The sequence below is a fragment of the Ascaphus truei genome, chromosome 6 (genome assembly GCF_040206685.1).
Source record: "Ascaphus truei isolate aAscTru1 chromosome 6, aAscTru1.hap1, whole genome shotgun sequence".
Classification (NCBI taxonomy): Eukaryota; Metazoa; Chordata; class Amphibia; order Anura; family Ascaphidae; genus Ascaphus; species Ascaphus truei.
In genome coordinates, this window is record NC_134488.1 from 8,414,589 (window position 1) to 8,438,518 (window position 23,930).

At 39.1% G+C, this 23,930-nt stretch overlaps 1 protein-coding gene across 5 annotated transcripts in view; it reads right to left on the minus strand.

The window, feature by feature from the left end:
* Window positions 1–8,746: 8,746 nt before the first annotated feature.
* Window positions 8,747–23,930, minus strand: part of ZBTB44 (zinc finger and BTB domain containing 44) — an 81,378-nt gene continuing 66,194 nt past the window's right edge. For 4 of the 5 annotated variants that reach the window (XM_075603356.1, XM_075603357.1, XM_075603362.1 and 1 more), the window contains 2 exons: window positions 22,561–22,861; window positions 8,747–18,403 (listed from right to left, as the gene is read on the minus strand). In XM_075603356.1, coding sequence (XP_075459471.1) covers window positions 18,112–18,403; window positions 22,561–22,861 — 593 coding nt within the window. In that variant the 3' untranslated portion in view covers window positions 8,747–18,111. The remainder of the gene's footprint in view (window positions 18,404–22,560; window positions 22,862–23,930) is intronic. The other variant, XM_075603359.1, reaches the window with a different exon arrangement.

Below are 23,930 nucleotides of genomic sequence, written 5' to 3' on the forward strand. Positions count from 1 at the left end.
CGTCACTTCCGGTGGGCACGATCAGCTCCGTCGCGTCACTTCCGGTTCGGCAGCAGATTGACAGCTCGCGGGCACCAATCCTCTCACCTCCTGGGCGGGTCCACTCTACGCGTTTCGCCAATGAAATGGCTGGCTTCGTCAGGAGTATGGACCCCCCCTTCTAGTGTTACCTTATATACCTTGTTTAATTGCTGGTATTATTAACCCCTGCAGTGCTGGTATGAGGTCTATGAGCATGGTTGGATGTGTTCACATTATCATTGTAAAAAACCAGGGTTAAAGTTGGGGGATATGAAATACAAGTCCACAGATTATATTAATTAATTAATTTATTAATTAGGCTGTTTGGAATGGGGGGAAAAGATACGCGATATACAAAAATCGCAAAAAATGTGTCGACTAAAAAAATATAATAAATAAATATACTTATTCAAAAATGTGAAGCAGTTTTTAAAAAGGGTTATAGTAAAAGTAAAGTTCAGTAATGTAAATAGATCTAAGTCCATCTGCATAATAATGAGGATGTGAATACATCCCAAGGCAATGCTCCAGCACACTAGATGATCAGCATAGTTATAGCTCTTATTAAAGGGATAGTGTAGTAGCAGCATAGAGGTTCATTACAATCCTAATGGTTGGGTTATAATAGTTCTACTTATTGCACATGTTTATATAATACTTCAAAAAAACACTGATCCTTTCTGAACTGGACCTAATACACAGACTCTTCCTAAATGACACTGAGATTAAAAGTGTTATATATATATAAAAAGCATTTATAAAAAACATTTATAAAAAACATGTAAACAGCATATAAACATATAAACGACGCATATGGAAACAGAGTTTTCTTTTCACCTACGGAGGGAGGGGATGAATGGAAAGGAAAGAAAGCCACATTAGAATACATATGACAATACATATAGGATTCGTATAAAATTAGTATAATTTTTTTTTTTTTAATATAAAAAGCATATAAAATTAGTGCAAGGATTTTATTTCAGAAAGGGGGCCACGTCTATCTCCATGTTTAGTCCTCTGGGATGGAGGGATCTCAATTTGTGGATCCAGAAGGACTCTCTTTTGATAAGTTCTACATTCCTATCTCCTCCACGCCAGTGCTGTTTGACTAATTCTATGGGCATATACGTTAGTCCTTTGGGATCCCCCTGATGTTTTTCTAAGAAATGGTTCGGAACACTATGAGTGACTAGTTGCCTCTTAATGCTGCTAAGGTGTTCTAGTATCCTGGTTCTTACTGGTCTTTCTGTTTTACCCACGTACTGCAACTTGCACGGGCACTCCAGGACATAGATTACGTGATCTGTCCTGCATGTCAAACATGATTCTATCTGAAAGACTTCGTTTGTCACATTTGAACAGAACTCAGTTTTTTTCTCTGTTTTGAATTCACATGCGCTGCATTTGTTGCAGCCGAAGAAACCTTTTCCCGTTTGGAGCCAGCTATCAGGATTTGTGTCACTCTTTTTCAGTGCACTTGGTGCCAATCTGTTTTTGAGGTTATTTGCCCTTCTGAAGATGACATTCGGCTTCTCAGGAATGGCATCACCCAGAATAGGGTCATTTCTGAGAATGTCCCAGTGTTTGTGAATAATGTTCCTTATAACCTTAGCTTCCCCACTATAATTTGTGAGGAAAGCAAAGTCAAATTTCTCATTTCTCCCTTTCTTCTTATCCTTTGTTTTAAGTAAATCCTCACGATTAATACCCTCCACTCTCCTTATGTCATTGTCCAGCTTCTCTTCCCTGTATTCCTTCTCTATAAATCTTTTTTTGAGATACTCTGCCTGTTCGCGATACATGGTGTTATCACTACAGTTCCTTTTTAGCCTAGTAAACTGTCCAGGAGGTACACCATCCATCCACCTGGGCAGGTGACAGCTTGATCTTAATATATATTTATTTTTGTCAGTTTCTTTAAAGTAGGTTTTTGTTTTAATTCTGTTCTCTTCAATAAAGATTACAAGGTCTAAAAAGTTAACACTTGATTGGCTGGAACTGCTAGTGAATTTCAGATTGTTCTCATTCACATCTAAAGATGCTAAAAACCTTTCAAGAGATTCCTGGCCCCCCCTCCATATCATGAACACATCGTCGATGAAACGGCGCCAGAGGACAAGATTCTCCCCCAGAATGCCACCAGGCCAGATCTTATCATCCTCCCAAACGGCCATAAATAGGTTGGCATAACTGGGGGCGAACCTTGTCCCCATCGCCGTTCCACACTTTTGGAGATAATACTCTTATCCGTACCAAAAGAAATTATGATTTAAAATAAATCTAATGCTGTCTATAATAAAACCAATCTGAGTCTCAGTTAGGTCCTTGTCCCTAGATAGTACCTGTTTGATCGCTCTACACCCTTTTTCATGTTCTATTACTGTGTAGAGCGATGTGACATCACAGGTAGACATGATAAAGTGTTCTTCCCATCTTACTTTACTTAAGGTATTGATCACGTCTGTGGTGTCCTTCAAATATGCCCTCTGCTGCACTACATATTTTTGAAGGAATGTATCTATGTACAGTGACAGATTCGCTGTCAGTGAGTCAATCCCCGAGACTATAGGTCTGCCTGGGGGATTGACTACACTTTTATGGACCTTGGGTAGATGGTAGAAAATTGGTAATCTAGATCTGTCACTGTACATAAACTGGTATTCATTATCATTTAATACATTTAATTCCCTCCCCTCATCTAAAAAGTTTTTCAACTCCTCCGTAAATTTCCTCATTGGATTGGTCTTTAATTTGGCATACGTATTCGTATCTCCCAAAAGTCTGAGGCACTCCCTGTCATATGCCTCTCTATCTAGTAGTACTATTCCCCCTCCTTTGTCTGCAGGTTTTATGACCAGGTTCTCGTTTTCAGTTAGGTCTTTAAGGGCTGTTTTTTCGTCTTTCGTAAGATTATTTCGAAGTTTCCCTTGCTTTGAAGCTAAATCTTCGAAATCTTTGTTGATCATTTTAAAAAAGACCTCTAAGTGGTCACCTTTAGCATAGTGGGGATAGAAGGTAGATCTCGGTTTCAAATTCGTATGAATAATACGTCTTTCTTCTAAAACCACTGGGGGAATGGTTTGTTCAGGCCTACTTACTGCCTCTCTACCAAGGAAGTACCTTTTTACAGTCATTTTACGGAGGAATTTGTTTGCATCTATGAATAGGTCAAATGAGCTGTGACCCCTCATTGGTGCAAAACTCAATCCCTTTGATAACACACTGTGCTGAGCTTTATTAAGTGTTACTGAACTTAAATTAAAATTGTTTGTCTCCCTCACTTGTTGCTTCTTTTGTGTCCTCTTTCTTCTCCCTCTCTTTCCTCTGAATCTCGACTTCTTTATGAATCCTTCCTTGTTTTTGGACAGGGTTGCGCCCCCTTGTCCCACAAAGTGGAAGGTCCCTCCCCTAAAAAATATTTCTCACATTGTACCATGTTGAATTCACTTCTTGATAAAGTGCATCTGACTGCACGAAACGCGTAGAAGGTTGCAGCCTTCCGTTTTTATGTCCCTTTAATAAAGATTTTTTTGCCAGACCTGCTATCACCCTTCTTTGGCTGTGCGCTGCACGAACAAACACTGCATTGGATTCTTACCATTGAAGCAAGTTGCCAGACGACACCGTAGCGTTGCGGAAGGAGGATCTATTGTCCACCTACCTGCAGAGCACATGCTTCCAGAAGCTCCTGTCAGAAACCATCGGAGGGTGCAGAGTGAGAGACTGCTCCTGCTGCCTTCGGCTTCCTGGCGTCTGGTAACACGTCAGAGTACATGAAATGCCTGTTTAATCTCACTTGATGTACACAGATATATTACCTGTACTTAATATACATTTTTTTTATTGAACCTACTTCACTATATACGTTGTGCGCTGTTTTTTCTTGTCTTTCACTATACTACATGGGTGGTTTTACAGGAGATGCAGTCAATGACACATTTTTTCTCTGGTTACTTTAGAAATATAGGATTTTCTGTCTGAATGGAGCAAACTACAAGCCCTACATTTGCCGCACCCAAAATTACCAATAGGTTTTTGTGTTAACCACGTTGTGCCCAATGTTGGATTGTTACACCTCACTTGGTGCTAGGAAGTTCTTTAGATTCTTTGCTCTCCTAAATATTAACTTAGGTCTGTCTTCTAAATGTGGTCCCAGAACTGGGTCATTGGTTGGAATCTTCCAATGTTTTTTAACGATGGCTTGGATTATATGAGTTACAGAATTATAATTCGTGACAAAAGGTACCTGAATGGTGCTATCATTGGATTTATTAATTTTGTTTCTATTATCCGTAATTTATTTTTGTAATAGGAATCCTCTATCCATATTTCGAACATTTATTAGGGCTTAATTTAGAGAACTAATATTAAAACCCCTTTGAAGGACTTTATCAAACACATTTTTTGATTGAACTTCAAAGTCTTTTGATGTGCTGCAATTTCTCTTAATCCGCATAAACAGACCTACCAGTATATTTTGAAACCAGGATTTTTTTTAATGATTACTTGAAGCAAGGAGTAGGCTATTGGTATCCACCTTTTGGAAAAAAGTTTTTGTGGTTACCAAATTTCCTGGCTGAGCCTCTAAATGAAGATCTAGGAAATCAATGGAAACGGCATAGCTGACAAATGTAAAAATGTAATTAGATTGTTATGGAGTTAAATTAGAAACTGATCGAAAGAATCAGAATCTCCCTCCCTCACACATAGAATGTCATCTATAAATCGACGCCATATTATAATCTTATTAGAAAAGGGGTTATTGGACCAGATGTGCCGCTGTTCCCAAATACCCATGAAAAGGTTTGCATAGCGTGGGGCAAAGCACGTCCCCATTGCTGTGCCACAGATTTGAATAAAAAATTGTGAAAGAAATAGAAAATCATTATGGGAAAGAATAAATTGTATTGATTTGAGAATTCATTATTAAGTGGGTGTAAAAGTGAGTAATTTTACAAAAATTCCTTCACTGCCTCAACTCCTTTACCATGTGGTATATGGGTGTATAGAGACTGCATATTACAAGTGACCCATCTACAATTCTTCTTCCATTTAAAGTTCGTAAATAAATTGAGTACTGCAGTAGTATCTTCAATATAAGATGGACGGGTACTCATATATTTCTAGGGGAACAAATCTACATATTGGGATAACTTGGCAGTCAATGATTGTATACCAGAGACAAAAGGTCTTCCTGGTGGGTCAATTAAGGATTTATGTATCTTGGGAAGATGGTAGAATATGGGTGTTATGGGATTTTCTGTAAAAAGAAATTAATATGCCATCTTATTAATTGCAGTCTAAGGCTGCGTCCATAGGACTGCAGCCGTGCGGAGGCTGAGGGAAAACGGGTGCTTTCCCTGGCCTTGGTCCGGGGGGGTGTCGGGAGGGGGGGGCTGTGACATCACGGAGCTGGTTCGCCCTCGTTGGGCGAACCGCTCACGTGACCGGCCCTGCGATCCCGTGAGCGCGAAAATCTATCTTTTGAAAAAGGCCTACGCTTCCGCACGCTTGCGGAAGCGTACGCGAGCCCCTGCTAAAGCCGCTCTCATTGCGGCTGCAGGGGCTCACTGAGAAGCGTCAGTGCGCCTCAGCATGGGTCAGCGCGTAAGCTCTGACCCTGGACGCAGCCTTAGAGCGTGCATCATCAAGTAGTGCTCCAAGTTCACTAATAAACTTGGTTGTAGGATCATTGTTACGTTTCATATAAAAAGTCAGGTCCTCAAGGAGCCCGAGTGTCTCCTTTTTGTAGTCGCTTCTATTTTGGAGAACTACACCACCTCCTTTATCAGCTTGTCGTTGTGACGGTTCAGGGGATTCCTTCCCCTCCATGTGTCTGGCGCTGCGCTTCCTCCTGCCTCCCCGTCCTGTTCTCCCTTCCTCCTCCCGCATCCGTCCCTCTGTGGCAGTCCCTGACGTTCCCCCGGCATCTGCGCGCGTTCCCCACAGGGCACGCGCGTTCCCCACAGGGCACGCGCGTTCCCCACAGGGCACGCGCGTTCCCCACAGGGCACGCACGTCCTCCCAAGCTCCCGTTCCCCTTTACAATGCTCCCCGCTCACGGTCTCCCTCTGCTCCTGCTCCGGTCTCCTTACCTCCTGCAGACCCTCCTCTGGTTCTCCCTCCGACCTCGGCGGGTGCTCCCGCGGCGCTCCGCACGCCTCTTGACAGCCTGTGCGCGCGCACTCTCTTACAGAGGGCGCGCGCACACGCTCCTCGTGTAGGTCTTCCCAGACCTCTGGCTCCTCCTCTCATGCTTTACAAGCTATCTCCCTCTCTGCCTCACCTGTCTCCTCCCTCTCTCCTCACCTATCCCTGCTGCCTCTCACTCCACCCTCTGCTCCTCCTCTCTCCTATTGGTGTTCCCTACTTTATAACCCCTGTCTGTCCTCTCACTCATTGCTCTGCATAGTTCTTTGTAACCTGTGTGTGCAGTCCTATGCTTGGCTCTCCTGTGTTTTCCAGCTTCTGTTCCTGCTCCTGCTTACCCCTTGAACCCTGCTTACGGAAACGACTTTGGCTTACGAACATTACGATCCTGCTCTCTGTATCCCTGGACTCTGGCACACGGACATCACTATCCTTACTCTGAATCCCAAAGGCGTTGCAACCATCTTTCTACAGGCCCGGCAACGCCATACCACACTCCGGGCACGCCCTCACTGCTGTGGGTGTGTGGTAAAACCCTTCCCACCTCAGTACTGGGGACTGGCCAGGTCTGCGGGCATACAGGCGTTACAGTCGTATTATAAGATTATCTTTTCGTAGATGCATCAAAGCTGTGTTTTCCTCTTTGCTAAGGTTATGTCTAAATTTATATGTATTTTAACATTTAACCATCTCTGTAAATTCATTGTTAACCACATTGAAAAATGTATCTATAAAACTTCCTTATGAGTGGGCCGGGTAAAACCTGGATTATGCTTTAAATGTAGGTTTTAAGAAGCACTGTTTTCTTTTGTCACGATGTACGAAGTTATCTATTGTAACACTTGTGGGTTACTCATACTGTGGGCTTTAGACTTGACATTTATAGCCCATCATTGTGTTTCCACAGGTAATTAATCGCTGCCTGGTGTGCGGCATTCTTTTCACATTATACTATATTATATATTTTTTCTTTTGCGCTATAGATGTTTCTTTCTGGATTCTGCTATTTTTCTCTCTGAGTGAGAGAATCAACCTGGGCTGCAGGGAAAGTTAGAAATGTTATATTTTCAGTGTTTCCACTTATGCATGTGAATTGTCACTATTGAATTAACACGTTAGTTGTGAGCTTGTCTATTTTTTCTTCTTTACAACGTTTCTAAGACGTATTTTTGTAAAAGCTTTTAATTATTTGTACTATATAGACCATGGATTTCACCTCTTAAATGGTCAGTAAGCTTCTACAGTCAAGGTCTACCTTCCTTTAACGTGTAACTCTATTGTTTAATGCCTTATATTTTCCTTAATGCAAATACAGCATATAGCTCAACTGGACGTAGTAGAATCCAACCTACATCTATCTTTTAGCACACTGCTCACTTTAGGATACGCATTCTGATACATAGGTCTGTGCTTACTATATGGGTGGCAAGAGAAAGGCCAAAGCTATAGTATCTAAATATTTTTTTTTATTTTAAAGTTACCAAACACTGCTCTATAGGACTTATTCAATCAAGTACGATAATGCTGATTTGGCACTACTGCACTGAAAATCCCATTGACTTTATTGGGCTTTCCACTTTATTGAATAAGCCCCTGTACCTTTGTATACCTCTTTCACTGCCTCTAAGAGAAAATGTGCTGATAACAGAACATATATACAGGAGTTTGTCAGCTCCCCTGCATTGACCTGGCTATGGGTTCCCTGCACAATAGTAACGCTATATGTTGGACAAAATGCACTGCCAACATTGATTACACATTACATTAACCCATATGTGCTGTGTATACATAATATATAGGTATTTATTTTTAAATTACTCTCCAAGATCAGATTAGGAAAGGGTAGAAGAACAGAAGTAGGGCTCTGCCAAGTACAAAATTGATGCCAAAACACAGCATGTGTTTTCCTGCATAAACCCCCGGGGGTCTAACTTTTTATAATCGTGCCAAACTAATGTGTGGCAGAGGCAAGCATTATACAGTATGTGAAGGACTCAGAAGTGAAATAGGAAGAACAGCAAGGTACATAGGACGGAGATGCATGGCAGAGCAACGTGTATATTGGAAGGGCAAAATGAGATATACTGGCAGAACAGTTTGTGCAGATACAGTAATTACAAACAATACTAGGTATCATAAAGAGCAGGGTCAAGGTGCATTGGAAAGGATTGTGGAGATCTCAGAATTGGAAAAGCTAGGATACAATTCAGGAAAATTAGTAAACATGTGAGAAGTGGTGTGAAAATACCTGGATGTGCTAAGGCAGTGGTTCACACGCCTCTCCCCAAGGAACCCCAGACCAGTTAATTGCAAAACACACATGTATGCACTTATCTTATATGTGAATAATTGGTTGGTTATTCCCAAAACATGGCCTGGTTAGGATGTCCCAAGGTGACAGTTGAGAAACACTGTGCTAAAAAGGTAAATATTAGGTTCGCTGGCAGAGTTGTGTATGCAAGGTTCAGTGCAAAGGTGATTTGACACATCTGATAGTATGGGGGTACCTGAAAACGAGAAACAGAACCAGTATGTACCCCCACCAGAAATAACCAGAGGACATGCTTACGCCATAAAACATTAATAATAATATATTTTAATGAAAAATCTTAGCATCATGTTTCTATCCAAAGACACTCAAAACAAACTTTGTTGTCCTTAATTTGACCTATGACAAAACCAGTTGAGAATTCATATCTTTTCCATATTTCCAAACAAGAATTTTTTTTTTAAGATTAAACAACCAGGCTAGCAAAATGTACCCAATACATACTTCTCTTATATCAAACAAACGTGTATCCCATACAATGTAGCTATACAGAGTATATACATTACACAGCAGAGGAGAAGCCAAGCATGTTCCCGGACCAGTTTTGGGGGGCAATTATATATGTATACACACCAATATACACACAATACATGTAATATTTTGCATATGGATGCTGGATAATTCCTTTGGGAGAAAACAAGAATGCTGCTAGTTTAATTTTTTTCTGCAGTTGACCCCTTAGATGTGTCTTATAATTATTAAATTGTGGGTCCCTGGATTAGGTGGATCTTGCACTGATCTGAATCTGCAAAGAGTTTATCAATTTCTGAATGCTGATTTTTCAACATTTTCGCAAGGTTTCTATGCAAAGTAGAATAGGTCACTTAATACATCAATTATCCTAGTATACAATTAGGAACGATGCAAATGCAGTATATGGCATCATCTGGACAGATCAGCAAGGGAAAGTAAGATGGCAAAGGGAGTCTGTTAATATCTTGGATGTGGTTTCAAATATTGGACATCTCTTGCGAGCAGTGAAACTATGAGCACTGTGCAGACTAATGTAGCCATCAAGCAGATCCATGAGTCACTGAGACTTTACATGCAGCATGTTTCTAACTGGAATTTAAAATACTGAGCAATAAAACAAACAGGATTCAATTGATGCTGGCAAAATCTGAATAAACTGTTTTTCATTTAAAAGTTTTCGGTACTAAAAATATTAATTTGTTTGTTTTTAGGTCACTTCACTGACTCTTCAGCTGGAAAGGTGCTGGTCACGGGACATACAGCTTGGCTTTACCCCTATCAGACATTTGAAAACATCAAGAGCTTACAGCTACAGGCTCAAAAACAGAGATCTGAAAATAAAAGATAACAAACAACCGTGACCTTCACATTGATTACAAGAACTGTAGAAATAATTGTAACGTTTCCAAAACGGCACTTGGTTTCCAAAAATGGGCACAAAAATAGATATTGTCGCCACCAAGAACAATGGGGTACTATAAAAATGTTAAAAGCCAGATACAAGTATATAAAATGTGTATTTTAAACATTGTATACATTTAAACAAAAGAAAGCTATCTTTGCCAACAGGTTAATAATATACATGCTATGTATTTAAGATGTGTCCAGAGGCATAGGGAAATGCAACAGCTGAATTATGTTAGCTATACCGATAGAATGGTTCACCAAAAATGAAAGGACTGTCTGGGACAATTTAATAATATTATAAAGCAGGAGTCCGTTGAGAGCGCTGCTCACTGCTGCAGTATGTGCAGGCATCCTTTTATTTCACCTTAAGGTCCTGTGTGTATAGAAATCTAAGGCAGAATGCTCAGTTGTTTTCTGCTGTGAAGGTAAGCATGGTGGAGGGAAAGAATGGGACAATACCTATGAATTGAGAAAGAGTATGTGTGGAAATGCAAACAGATGCAGGGATGTAAACCAGTAATGGATGGTATTTTTCATACACCGATTTATAATCATCCACAATTGGTAGGAGAGCATACTAAGAATCTTAAAGAGCTCCAGAAAGCCGGGACAGATTCAAAGTGTGAAGTACTCTATCATCAGAAACATCTAGCCCTCTAAAATGGACACACCAACCAAAATCTAAAACCTCTCTCCAGGATGGATTTAAAAATGAATAACTATTTATTAAGGGCTTATGTCTGTTGAAAGATATTTGAATACAGCATTTGAACAAGCCCACTTATAGTTTTAAAAAAATGAAGTTATATAACAAAATAGCCACAGAAAATAAAGGACTTTTCTCATTATTGCACTGTAACCAAGGTTTAAGCAACATTTTACTAGATATCACAGACTCTTTATAGGAACAACACAATAATGAAATATGCTGTACCATAAGATACTGTATGTCACAGACTATATGCATTGCATGTGTGTTGAACCCTTGTATTGATAGATTCCCTCCTGTGGCACAATTGCATTAAATCTCTGATTATGAATATGAGCGACCATGTGCTTTGAATGTGTGGTCATCAGAGAGAATCAGTAGTTGTTCTTAATTAGGTGTTTTACAATTACATACTTTTTCCTTCGAGAGCCTACAGAAAATTATGATTATGTGCAAAAATGGCCATCAACAGTCAAGGGTTGCAATCACAGACTATGTGACAATCAGGAGCATGGAACTGAGGCTTCAATGATGAAGACTATGGTTGACATAACCATGGATTCCAAGATGTTGAAGATTTGAATAATGACCAAAACTCCTCTCGTACACTGTACACTTATAACATATAAGGCAAAAAATCAGCGTTTCAATCCTCTGCAGGTCTTTTTAGCAGAGAAGGGGTTAAACCACCAATATTCTGTTCTTGTGAACATTTCTAGTACCAAGAATGAGTAACGCTCAATGACAGTGGGATTTCCTTTGCTACTGACAAAGTACTGAAAGTTGATCAGAAGCTACAACACACTTTGTCCCCTGAACAAATCTTATTTTATTATATCCGGATTATTTCTGCAGACCAGTCTAATTGCTTAATATTCCAATACCTCCCTTGTCCCTTTGTGCATAGCACATAATGAAAACACAAAGGTTTTGTATGCTTAATATTTTCTCTGAATCACACTGTGCATTTTCCAGATGCTCTGGTGACAATTATTTAATATCTGATACCATTCCATACTGTTAAACTAAAAAAAAAAACTAGATCTAAAAATCAAAAAGACCTAGTTAAATCATGACACTAAAATCAGTCTGACTGATTTCAAAATGCATGTTATGTACCAATGTTTTGAGCTAATTTTAAGAAAAAACAATTCTATTCAAGAGGGAAAAAACTATGTGCCAAAAGCGGCACCGTTTATTTTTGTTTGGTTTCTCTGGGCAAATATAACTATTTCACCCAGCACAGTGTTTAACAAAGGGTTGAATTAAATTAACATGCCTTTCTTATATGTCATTTATTTCAAAGAGGCGTTTTAGGGCCTACCTGTGCAAAGCTAGAGCAAATCTTTGATATGTAATCAGCAGCTAGAGCAAATCTTTGATATGTAATCAGCAGAAGCATCCATGAGTTTTACTCACATAGGTGCAGATCCTCAAAGCCCCGTTAAATCTGAGCGGGCAATGTCCTTTAGGTTTCCTGAGTTTACCGGGTATCTACAAAGCTAAATATATGTGCAAAACAAACAGCTGTTAGTGCTCTCATTAAGGAGGCTTAACGCCATGTTAAGTTAGCACTGCATTACGTTAGCTTCAAATAACATGGCATTAAGCATGTCTTACCCAAAGGTGGCACTACTTCCATGCAGACCCTGAATAGGGGTTTAATTAAAGTAAAGTAAAAAAAGAAGACTAGAGATGGAAAGAACGCAGTAAATAACAATATGATGGTTATATCAAACCTAACTGTTGTCTTATACTTATTCAAACCCAGTAAAAGACATATTTCAGGGTCTGGATGTGAGTAACGCTACCTCTAGCTATGACCTAACTAACGTGACATTAAATCCCTGCGTTAACTAGAACGGAGCTTTGTGGATATGTGTTGTTAGAGGGAACACCTCTTTTGCAAATCACTAGCACCAACGTCCGTTATAGTAATGCAAGGGTTCGTAACGGCTTAAAACAGCACTTAACGCAAGGGTTTCCAGCTTCAATCCTCAAGACCCAACAGGTCAGATGTTCAGGATATCCCTGCTTCAGCACAGGTGGCTCAATCAGTGGCTCCCGGCTTCAGCACAGGTGGCTCAATCGAAGACTGAGCCACTGATTGAGTCAGCTATGCTGAAGCTGGAATATCCTTAAAACCTGACCTGTTGAGGAGTCTTGAGGTCTGGAGTTGAAAACATCTGACTTGTTGGTGAGCTTTGAAGATCCCTGTTAGGACTTAGAGATGTTAAATGTAGTTAATGTCTCGTTAAGTCACTAACAGACCTCTGTGGATCTACCCCAAAATGTTACTGGCTTGACCTAAGCATGTCCTGCTCTTTTAAAAGCAAAATTTAAAAAAAAAATGATGTTCTTAATATCTAGTCTCTAGATTCTTTAAACGGCAATGGGCTCTGGGAAAAAATTCCGGACACTTAATATTTCAAATGCTTATATCTCCGTAACAAAACATCACAATTTAAAAATAAAAACAGATTTGGAAAAAGCAAGTGTTCTCAAAGTAATTAAAAACATTGCGCAAATAAAAACAAACAAAAAAAAATGTTGTTTAGCATGAACTGCTGCTTGAAAAGCCGAGAGGGATACTTTACTTTTAAAAAGATCTGATAAAAACCTTTGTTTTCTAAAAAAATAAAATTTCCACTTCACTCAATTAAAACTTTATAGTGTGGAGACTCGATTGATTTACATTTTGGGGATTTGTGGCTAAAAGGAAACTAGAAAACTCAAACACAGTATTCACATGTTGTTATTTTCAGTTCTCATTAGAAAGAACAAATGTACAGCATCACACATAACGGTGCCTGATTCCTATTGTTTTCAGGGTAGGGGAGTGGGACATTTGAAACGTTCTCAGGTTTGCAAGCAGATGTCTCTTGAGTGGTACTGCATACTTTATTAAAGGACAGAATGTGCGGTAGAAGGCATGAAAAGGCTACATCAAAAAAATAATGTGTATTCTAAAAAAAAACACACCATTACAACTGGAGTAACCTTTCTTTAAGCCTTGATATAGTATTTGTTAACTTTAATGTTGGTCAACTCTGAAAAGAGGTATTTTGTGATATTTTATTTTTATATGGGGGAATGGAGGTCTGCTATTTCTATTGATTTAATGTTAACGTTATTAAATAAGGGAATATATAAGCTTTCATTAGCCACAGAACGTATCGGCTATTCGTTTTTGATTATATATATATTATATATACATATACACACACATATATATGTATATGTGTGTGTATATGTATATATGTGTGTGTGTGTTATATATATATATATCTTCAGCACTTGTCAATCCACTGCTGGATGAAGGCCTCCCCAATAATCTTCCAGGTCTACTGTGTGTATGTGTGTACGTACACACACTTTTAAGTGTGTCTTAATTGTTGACATTTTCCTTAAAATATGACGGGATTTCAGATTTACACTGCTTTTCATTCACTGTGATCTGACCGTAGTCAAATATTTGGATTTGGTACGAAATGCAACTTAGGCATCACCTTTACATTGGTCTGCAGAATGTCTATTCCCTTTGCTGCTAGGGAGAAAGGTCTGTAACATTAGGGAGGTGAGGATTCACAATTGTGGATTGAAACATATTTAAGTGTGTATTACCATAAGGTCCCCCTACAAACAAGAGGTTCTTGCATTCTAAAAGTACCGCACCCAGACAAGAAAATCAAGCCAAATTTTACAAGCCCCACACATTGCTTATTAGCATCAAAACCAGGTGTTGCCGACTCCCGAGGGGTTTCTTGTCTGCCAAAACCATCCCACTTCCTCAATTTTCCCACCCACTGAAATGTTACTTTTATTAGCAGCAATAGAATAACACAACCACCACCTTTTCTTAGGAAGCAGAGTGTGTAGGATATCACCTAATGAAAGAGAACTTTATATGTTAGGAAACCATTTCGTTACAAATACTGTACTATAATTCTGTAGAATGTTGTGGAAGTCAATGATATAATCAGTGATACAAGAATAAAGCAGATGGGGACAGACGTGGGGGTCAGTGACAAAGTCTTTTACATCGCTCACTATCCTAACTCAGCTCATTTTTTCACTACACATTATGCTACAAACTCATCAGTCAAGAATACAAAGGCTATATTGTGTTTAACTATTTATTTGAATATAGCCAAAATACTCCTGAGCCATTGAGAGTGATTAAGAAATTCTCAACTGGTCTTTTCCTCCCTTAGAATTCCAGTATTGATCCGTACCGTTATTTTAACCGTTTGTTTTAAATAACCACTGTCTATAGCCCTGCAAGTAAGAATGGGTTGGCACATGATAATAAGAATTTGTTTCTCAAAGAGATGCTGTATTTGGTACCTAAACTGATCAGAGATAGCATTACCTGCTACACAAAGCTACATAAAGTTAGACATGTTTCCCAATTCAGGAGCTAATGGTTTAATTTACCAGCTTACTCTTCTCTCCCGCAATGTATTTTGGTTGGTGAGTGTTGTTTAATTACAGTAGCCATTTTCTTTGTAAAGTTTCCCAACATACTTCAGAGTTCCCACTTTTGTTGTCTGTATAATGAATCAACTTGGTCTACAGCTATATTCATATGGGCAGACCCATAATTTCACTTTGCACTAATGTATTAATGAAAATCAGCATTTTAGACAAGTTACTTTATAATTTGTTGAGTAGCAGAGGGCTTCTGCAATCTAAATGTTACAAATAAACAATATGTATGCATCTAGTTTCTAGTGCAGAATGGAAATGGACAGCCCACGCCTCCTGCCGAAAAGATCTGCAGAACATGAGAAGCTGGTTCACCGTGTAAGTTTTCTCGGATCATTTCACACTACACTAGGTGAAGTCCCCTGCAGTAAATGTAAAAATTGTTTTGTTGTTTAGTTTTAATTGCAATCCAGGTAATTTTCTATTGTGTTGAGATAAATGCCCAATAACCTGTTCCCTGCAACTTTGAAAATGGATAGAATTATTTGGAGATAGGTATGGGCAGTACGCACTGTATGACATAAGACATTTGTTTTTTTTGTTCCGCTTTTAGGATTAAAGCAGCAATCACTCATTCTCCAACCAAAAATACATATACACATATATATATTTTTTTATTACATTTGGCTATGCAGAATCACCGCTTCCTCATCACTGACAACAAACTAGCTCAGGAAAAATACACCATTAAATTCCCAGTTGAAAAAAATGGCTGCCACCTGCTGCAGTCAATCAACAAGCGGGATGGAGGGCTTTAAAGCAATTGGAATTTAACTTTTTTAAATTTGTCCCATGACTGGGAAATCAGCCCTCGTTTTTTCCTTAAAGTTGGGATCCAGGTTCTAAGAAACCACCAGTTAAAGGAGCAGTTCTCCCCTGATTCTCTGTCCCGCCTACCCTCTTAATGTTTTTACATGTTAAGAAAGCAGATGGACCTCAGAGACGTATCACGTTAATTTCAGCTTTGAGACCCCCTGGTTCTTGAAATGCTGGTAGATACTTACCGGGGATGGTGCCGCTGATAATGTCCTCTACAGGGGAAACAAAATGGAGGTTAAAATCCCCAGCGTTACGAAGGTCAATAAAACAGATGATGCTGTGGGTTCTTATTGGCTTGTGTGATGCAAGAGATTTCAACCTCCATTTATTTCCCCCTGTAGGGGACAGTAACGGCAGCACCTTACCCAGTAAGTATCTTGGGAACCAGAGGGCATCTGTAGCTGAAATTAATGTGGTTTAACTCCAGAGACGCCTGCTTTCTATATATGTAAAGAAGGTGGGGTAGCAAAAATAATAATAATAAAAAACGTTAGGGGGAATTGCCCCTTTAAGATAACCATTGAGAGAGAAAAAAAAGTAGAATAATCTCCCTGGTAGGAGGGATTGCTGCTTTACATCATAAAGCAAATACAATTCTAAAAATTACAATAATAAAAATGATATCTTGAATTATAAAGCCAATGTTAAATACTGTAGAGAATTTATTAAATGCAGTTATTTCGCCTTATTGCAATAGCAGCTGTTAAATGGGACAGCACCTTTAATTATTGGTCTGGGATACATTAGTCCAGGAGTGGCCAACTCCAGTCCTCAAGGGCCACCAACAGGTCAGGTTTTAAGGCTATCCCTGTTTCAGCACAGGTGGCTCAATCAATGACTCAGTCATTGACCGAGCCACCTGTGCTGAAGCAGGGCTATCCTTAAAACCTGACCTGTTGGTGGCCCTTGAGGACTGGAGTTGACCCCTCCTGCATTAGTCTATTTCTTATGACATGTCTTGGTGTTTGATGAATTTTGAAGAACAAGTTAAAATAGATTTCCATTTGTATGAATTAATAGTGTCATTGTAATTCACTACTAATGTTGTAAAATGGGGCCTTAAGTATAGGATTCTTGGACTTTATACATGCTAGAGACACTGTCTTATGTCAGCACTGCATACGTTATTTAGGGCACCAGAAATACATTTCTCTTTGCTGGTGTAAGTGTTTGGTAGAAGAGTTTCAAACTTTGCCCCATTGAGAATCCAGCAGTTATATTAGAGCAATGCATTGCTAGAGTTATTACGTAACTCCGGTACCAACGCACCCACACTAAAAAAGAGAAAATAAAGACCACCCTGTCAAATAAAATAGCAACAAAAAAAAACACTCCAATCATATAACACAAAATCTCAATCTTCCTATGAAAACAGAAAGTACTGGAGTTCTCTGCTTAGCGTTAAAAAATAAATAAAATAGCATTCATGATCTTCTGGTGCACACACCTGGATCCAATTTAGACTCCTCCACAAACCTCTCTTTTCCCCCTCCCCCCCTCCCCCCAGGCCTGCTTTTCTCTCCATCATAAAATCCCCATGCTGAAAAGGCATGTAATGCATTTGATTCACCACTGTGATCCTGCAGCATAAAGACTAACTTCACCATCCACAAATGATGGGGCAAGAATCTCTGACCATCAAGAACCCTGTAGAAGAGAAACATATTCACATTACTTCATATTCACATTCACTGCGTCCGTTGCAGGACCCTTCAGTTGCCATGGGGCTAAAAGAAAGAAAATGTAGTGACCAGCTTGGCCCCTTGTGTGTGCGGTGAATATATCCAGCACAAACTCAACATTATCTCGTAACAAGAAAAGGCATTTTCTCCTCCATTATACAGTTATGTTAGGGTCAAAATTATCAAATGGGTGAAATTGCTTTACCGGTGAGCCCAGCATTTGGCTTTGTGCATTCCGGATTTGGGGTCTATCTGCTATCCCCTGAAAAAGTCTGTTGGATCTTCTGCCAAGTACATTAGAGTTGCTGTCTCCAATGAGGTTTAGCGTTGATGGAAGTAAACGAAATGAAAACAGGGTTTGCATTCTGCCAATGTCCTCCGTTGCCTTTTTTTTTTTTTTGTTTCCTCATAAAAATAAAAACTAACCTATAAATTGACCAAACACGGGCACTTTCCAAAGAAAGCAAACAAAACAAGAAATAAGCATTGAATGAAGTCAGGGTGTAGGGTAGATATCGCAGGTCAGGCATCAGCTATTCAATAGCAATGGAAGCCACCTCTGTTTTCGGGGGGTCATCTCTGCTGGTTTCTTCCATGGTGCTGGATTTTGTAGGCTCTGCTATTTCTTCCTCGTCCTCCTCTTTCTCTGCCAGCCCGCCCAGGGATCCCAGGGGGAAAGTGCTCTCGCAGTTCTGCGTGGAGGAGACCTGGGAAATGACAGGCATTTGGACAGAGGAGTTGCTCTCAAAGCCATGTTCTGCCAGCTCGTACTGTCCAAGGGCCTCTTCCTGCTCCTGGCTCAAGTAATCCGGGACTAGGAAATCGCTAGGAAAGAGGAGACAAACAGGAGAATATGACACCACTGATAAAAATGATTCCAAGCTTAATTCAAACTAAGTTTAAAGATCCTTCCATACAGAATAGGCAGGACTAAAAGCAGACAATACAGCAATTATTCTCAACCATGCTGACTAACAAAAGGTTACAACAGACTAAACTAAAGGGATCCCCATGGGAAAATAAATTATCATATGATTTTAAAGATTCTGCATTACACTTGAAATACAAGAACGTAGGATATTAGTTCCAACACCCCTATTCTTTAACAATGTAACTATAAATATGATTGCAATTGCAATAAGATCATAAAGATAGGGGTTTCTTATGAAAAAGGTCAAGAAACAAATATAGTTCATGTAATTTCTTTGAGGACAAACACCATCATGCTCGGCACTTATGAACTGTTGTTTCTGATTTTCTCAAAACAAGGCTATATGGTAACAAATAACCAAAAAGTTCTTAATGTATGATTCAATCATGTGATATAATTATGTATAAAAAATATATAAATATATTATTAATGAAAACAAGGAAAGACAAATGTGAGGTTATAACTATAAGGGTCATTCTCACATCCAGCTCTGTTAAAATAGAATGTGTTTTCTCAAACCTCTTCGCTAACAGAATTGAAAATCATTGTAAAGGTATATGTCCTCAAGTTGCCTTCTTAACTCTTCTGTTGCCAGAGGAACCGCCTAACGGCAGAAGGGTTAGTCACATGTCCCATTACCTCAAGTTGAACTAATGTCAGTGATATGTTTAAGAGGAAGACAATAGATGATTGATGTCTTAAAATATTAACGAGCATAACTATTTTTAAATCACGTTTCCGTGTTTATATTGTAAATGTTTGCACCACTGTAACCGGATGTTTAACTTTTTTTTTTTTTTTAACAGAAGTAAAAAGGCTATATGGTAAGAAAAAAAAAGGGCTTAAAATATATGATTTAATCATGTGATCTAAAAAAATACATTAACTTTCACGAAAACACGAAACGAAAACCGTGAGGTTATTATCTATGGATCCGAGTAGCTTAATACAGTCAGAAAACTGAAAAAATATAGCTAGCTTATTTGTGGTCAAAAGACACCAAATCAATCACCTACACTTAACATATTAAACCATAAAACTCTCATTGCTTCAATTTGCTCCTATACAGGATTACATCTTTAAGATGAGGAAATACATGCTACAAATATCTGCAATGCAATTTGTATTACAATGTTTTGTAACATTAACCGGTGTAAGCAGAAGGGCCATGCAACATATAGTATTGGAAAATGTGCAGGGCCCTTCAGCACTGAAGAAGTTAAAGCCCAAACTGCATCTATCTGGAGATTGCCTTTCAGAGCCAGTTCTAACAGGGGTTTATTTACACAACGTTATAACCCGAAGAGGGAAAAACAAGGTCACAAATCCCATTTATTCTGCCAGCAAATAACTTGGCCTAGAAAGTTACATTAAACTTGAAAATGTGACAAACAGCAGAACAAAATTAGATTTTGGTTATAAAAATGACTGCGAGGACAGCATGTCTCATAACTGTTAGGAATACGAAAGGAATGTGCAGGAAGTATGTGTCATTCTATCAGAATGAAGTCACTAAAAAAGAATGCCCTACAAGCGATATCTCTTCGTGCCCAGAAGTTGATATCCAATACACTCCCTTCTGTGCACAAAACAGTTGTGTACAGTTGTTCTGATTCTCTAAAATGTTAGTCACAAGATTTCTACAATACTTGTACAGTAGTATGGTCCTAAGTGGGAGAGGGGTCTTCCTAGCTATGGAAAAACAGTCATGTACCTTTTAAAACATAGTAAGAACTGTTCTGTCTGTGACTGTGTTTAAGCAGAGCAGTGAATGTGTATGCACTGCAGCTCACACACTTATTGGCGATGCGTGCTGTCCCACACTGTAATTTATTGTAAGAATGTAGGGTTGGTTTGTCAGAGAAATATATGAGTTGCTTGTAATGCTACAGCTTGCGCCAGAGGTCACAAATGTTCTAACTTTGATGCAATCAGGAGGAGATGAAATTCACTGCGACTGTACCACACTTGTTTGGTACAGCATAGTTTAAAAAATAAATTAAAAAGAGGTTATTTTTACCATCGCATTTATTACATTTAACAAAAGTGTAGCGAATTAGTATGAAAATTGTTTAGTAAATAAGGAAATGTATGCAAATGAAGAATTAACAGCTAATTACCTTTTTACATGTTACTAACTAAACTTCGATATGGCTATCACCAAAAAAATAATGCTCGCTTTTATAACCTACCCCAGGCTGGCGTTAGGCTGATCTTGCCTATGTAAATAATTACCACTAAAGACATAGGCAAGATAAGACTATTCAACCTAGAATGGATGAAAAAAAACATTATATTAACAATATTAAACTTATTAACCCCTTAGACATCCAATTGGCCAGCTACTCGTTATCAACCCATGACTAGCTGGACACTTAGGATCGTAAATATTTACACATATGGATGTTATGCAATCCACTGGTAGCTAAAGGCATCAAAGGGGATACAGGCAGCCCTCGGTTATCCAACACAATGCGTTACTCAAAATGGCGTTGGATAGCGAAACGTTGTAAAGTGAAACACGTTTTCCCATAGGAACACTGTTTAAATGAAAGGTTCCGTTCCTGAAGGCATTTTAAATGCTAAAATACACAAAATATTTTACACAGACAATAAGATATGCAGCACACACATAAATTATATTGCATATACTGTATTATATATATAATATAACATAATATATAATATAAAAATATAATATATAATATAGTATATATATATTATATATACAAACAACGTTGCAAAGCGCCGTAAGAGCGTTGGATAAGCCATTTTGCCGTTGTAAAAATGAACATAGGTATGCATTGCATAGCGTTGGATAAGCCATTCGTTGTAAAACGAAGCGTTGTAAAACGAGGACTGCCTGTACAATATTTTCTGCCATAGGGTTTTATTAAGAGGCTCTTGACATTACCCTCTGGTAGGAAAGTGTGATATCTCGGACCCCTTGTAGCCCCCCCCCCCCAGACATAGACATCTGCGTTAAGTGGCGCTAGCGAAGCAAATGTGTAAGAGTTAATGTTGATTTTCATAGTTAGCTCTATTAACACCGATTTAATGCTTCTTTTCGTGTATGCAAATGAGATTAAAATCGCAAATAACCTATGAATATGTAATTCTTTGTAAATACAGAATTCAAAAAAAATAGTACATTCCGAAAGTTTAGTAAATGTGGGCCAATGAGTTAAGATCGGAACCTGATTCTCTCAAAGTGGCAAAATTTCTGACCATAATTTGAAAAACACCCATCCTAGCATACCTTGGCATATTTGCATGCTGACCATGTCCCTCACCATTTTCCTTTGTTCATCAATCCCCTTTTTCCATCTCTTTTATTCTCTAAAGTACTTCCTTTTTTTCTGTGCCCCTCTTTCTCCCACATCCGTAAGTCATTCCTCTGCCAGGCAGACAGGCATATGTTAACATGCCCACACAAGAAATGCCCAAGCATTTACACACAGCCACACACTAACACAAAGAGTCCCTTCCTAATATCCCGCCTTCTATTTGCTTTCCCCATTCCCCCCTTCTTTACGCCTGTTTGTGTAGTGCAGTGGTGCTCAACTCCAAGTGCCTCCCCAACCCACCCCAACAGGTCAGGTTTTAAGGGTATCCCAGCTTCAGCACAGGTGGGTCATGAGCCACTGATAGAGCCACCTGTGCTGAAGCTGGGATACCCCTAAAACCAGACCCGTTGGGGGTCTTGAGCACCCTTGGTCTACTGGGATTCCTCCTGGTCCTGCACAAACAATGACATTAACAAGCTCTACACAGAATGTTCTTCCCAGGGCTGCCGTCATGAGAAGAGATGTCATTGCTGCAGTACTGCACTACAAGGAACGATGGCAGCTGCAACATGCTATCTTTCAAATATAGCTCAAGACTATGCTGTGTCTGAAATGCATGTACAAGGACCCTACAACAAAAAGTGATGTCTACTGGATGTGTGAACAAGGAATAAACCTGTTTAGGGAAGCCGTTTTTTTTACAATGTATATTATTCCCAGCACCGAGTTCTGATTCTCTGATCCCTTCTTGCGCTGCACCTCACCTGCTCTGGAAGTAGTTTGCTAGCTCTGACGCTTCATGGTTCAGGCTCCTCAGGTGCACGATTAAATTTCCAGAGTTGGTGAACATGGCGCCGCATGTTTTGCACTCGTATATCCGAGGCTTGCGGATAATGTGCCGGGAAACCCGCATGTGGTGTTTGTATTCCCCGAAGGAAGTGAATGTGGCGCTACAAATCTGGCACCGGAAACAGCGTTTACCTTCGTGTTTCAGCCGATGCATCTTTAGGGAGTAAGCCCGAGTGAATTTTTTCCCGCAGCGGTCACACTGAAATGGTTTAATGCCTATGGGAAGAAAGAAGACAAAAGGAGGGGGAGGGGGGATAAATACACCTATTTTATGTCTTATTGTGGTTCAAAGGAGTAGCTTGGTAACCCACTTAATTTCTGGAGAAACCTGGAATGCGATGTTCTTAAAGGCATTGCAGGCTCCTTCAGCAGAAAATTAGTTACCCCCGGGATTCTCAACTCTAGTTTTCAAGACCCCCAACCGGTTACTTTTTCAGGATATCCCAAATTCAGCACAGGTGGCTCAATCACTGGCTCAGTGAGCCACCTGTGCTGAAGCAGGGATATTCTGAAAACCTAACCTGTTGGGGGTCTTGGGTCTTGGGGACTGGAGTTGAGAACCTCTGGGTCAATGTCAACAGGGAAAGCTGTGTTTTATTGAGGGCTAGTGTTGTAAAAAATAATCGTGTGGCAGAACAAGATTTCCTTCACTGGGAAAACTGTGTGGCAAAGAGCAAATGTGACAGTGCAGGACTTTTATATAAGGAAGTGTAGCACATTGGAAACTAAATGCAATTAGAGTTGTGGGTGTAGTACAAAAAGTGGTGTGCTGAGCACGCGCATTGTAAGTGAAACTTCTTTGTCCTTTGTCACTGTTTTGTGGCAGAAATTGTATTTGTGATGGTCTTTAATTCAATGAGAGATTTGAGAGTCTAATTTATTTTTGTGTTGAAATTTCCATACTATCACTCGGAATACATGATATAATTGACTTATGATAACTGAAGTAAGATAAATATATTTTGGATTGTAAAGTATCTAAATGCTGTAACTGTAAAAAGTATTTAATTCAATGTACAAAAGCATAAAAATCAAGACACAATATCATTGTCAAAACCCAAAGAAGTTTGACTTCGAACGCTATATTATATTAAATCTATATAAAATGTATGTTATATGTTTACACACCTTGCATGTTTTTCACTTCTGCCTTTTTTTATTATAAATGGTACATTTTTAAATTGTTTGCTATATTATATTAAAAAAATGTTATTATAAATAGTACATCTCTAAAATGCTTGCTATTTGCACTTCTATATTTATATATTTATGCCAGGTGTGTGTG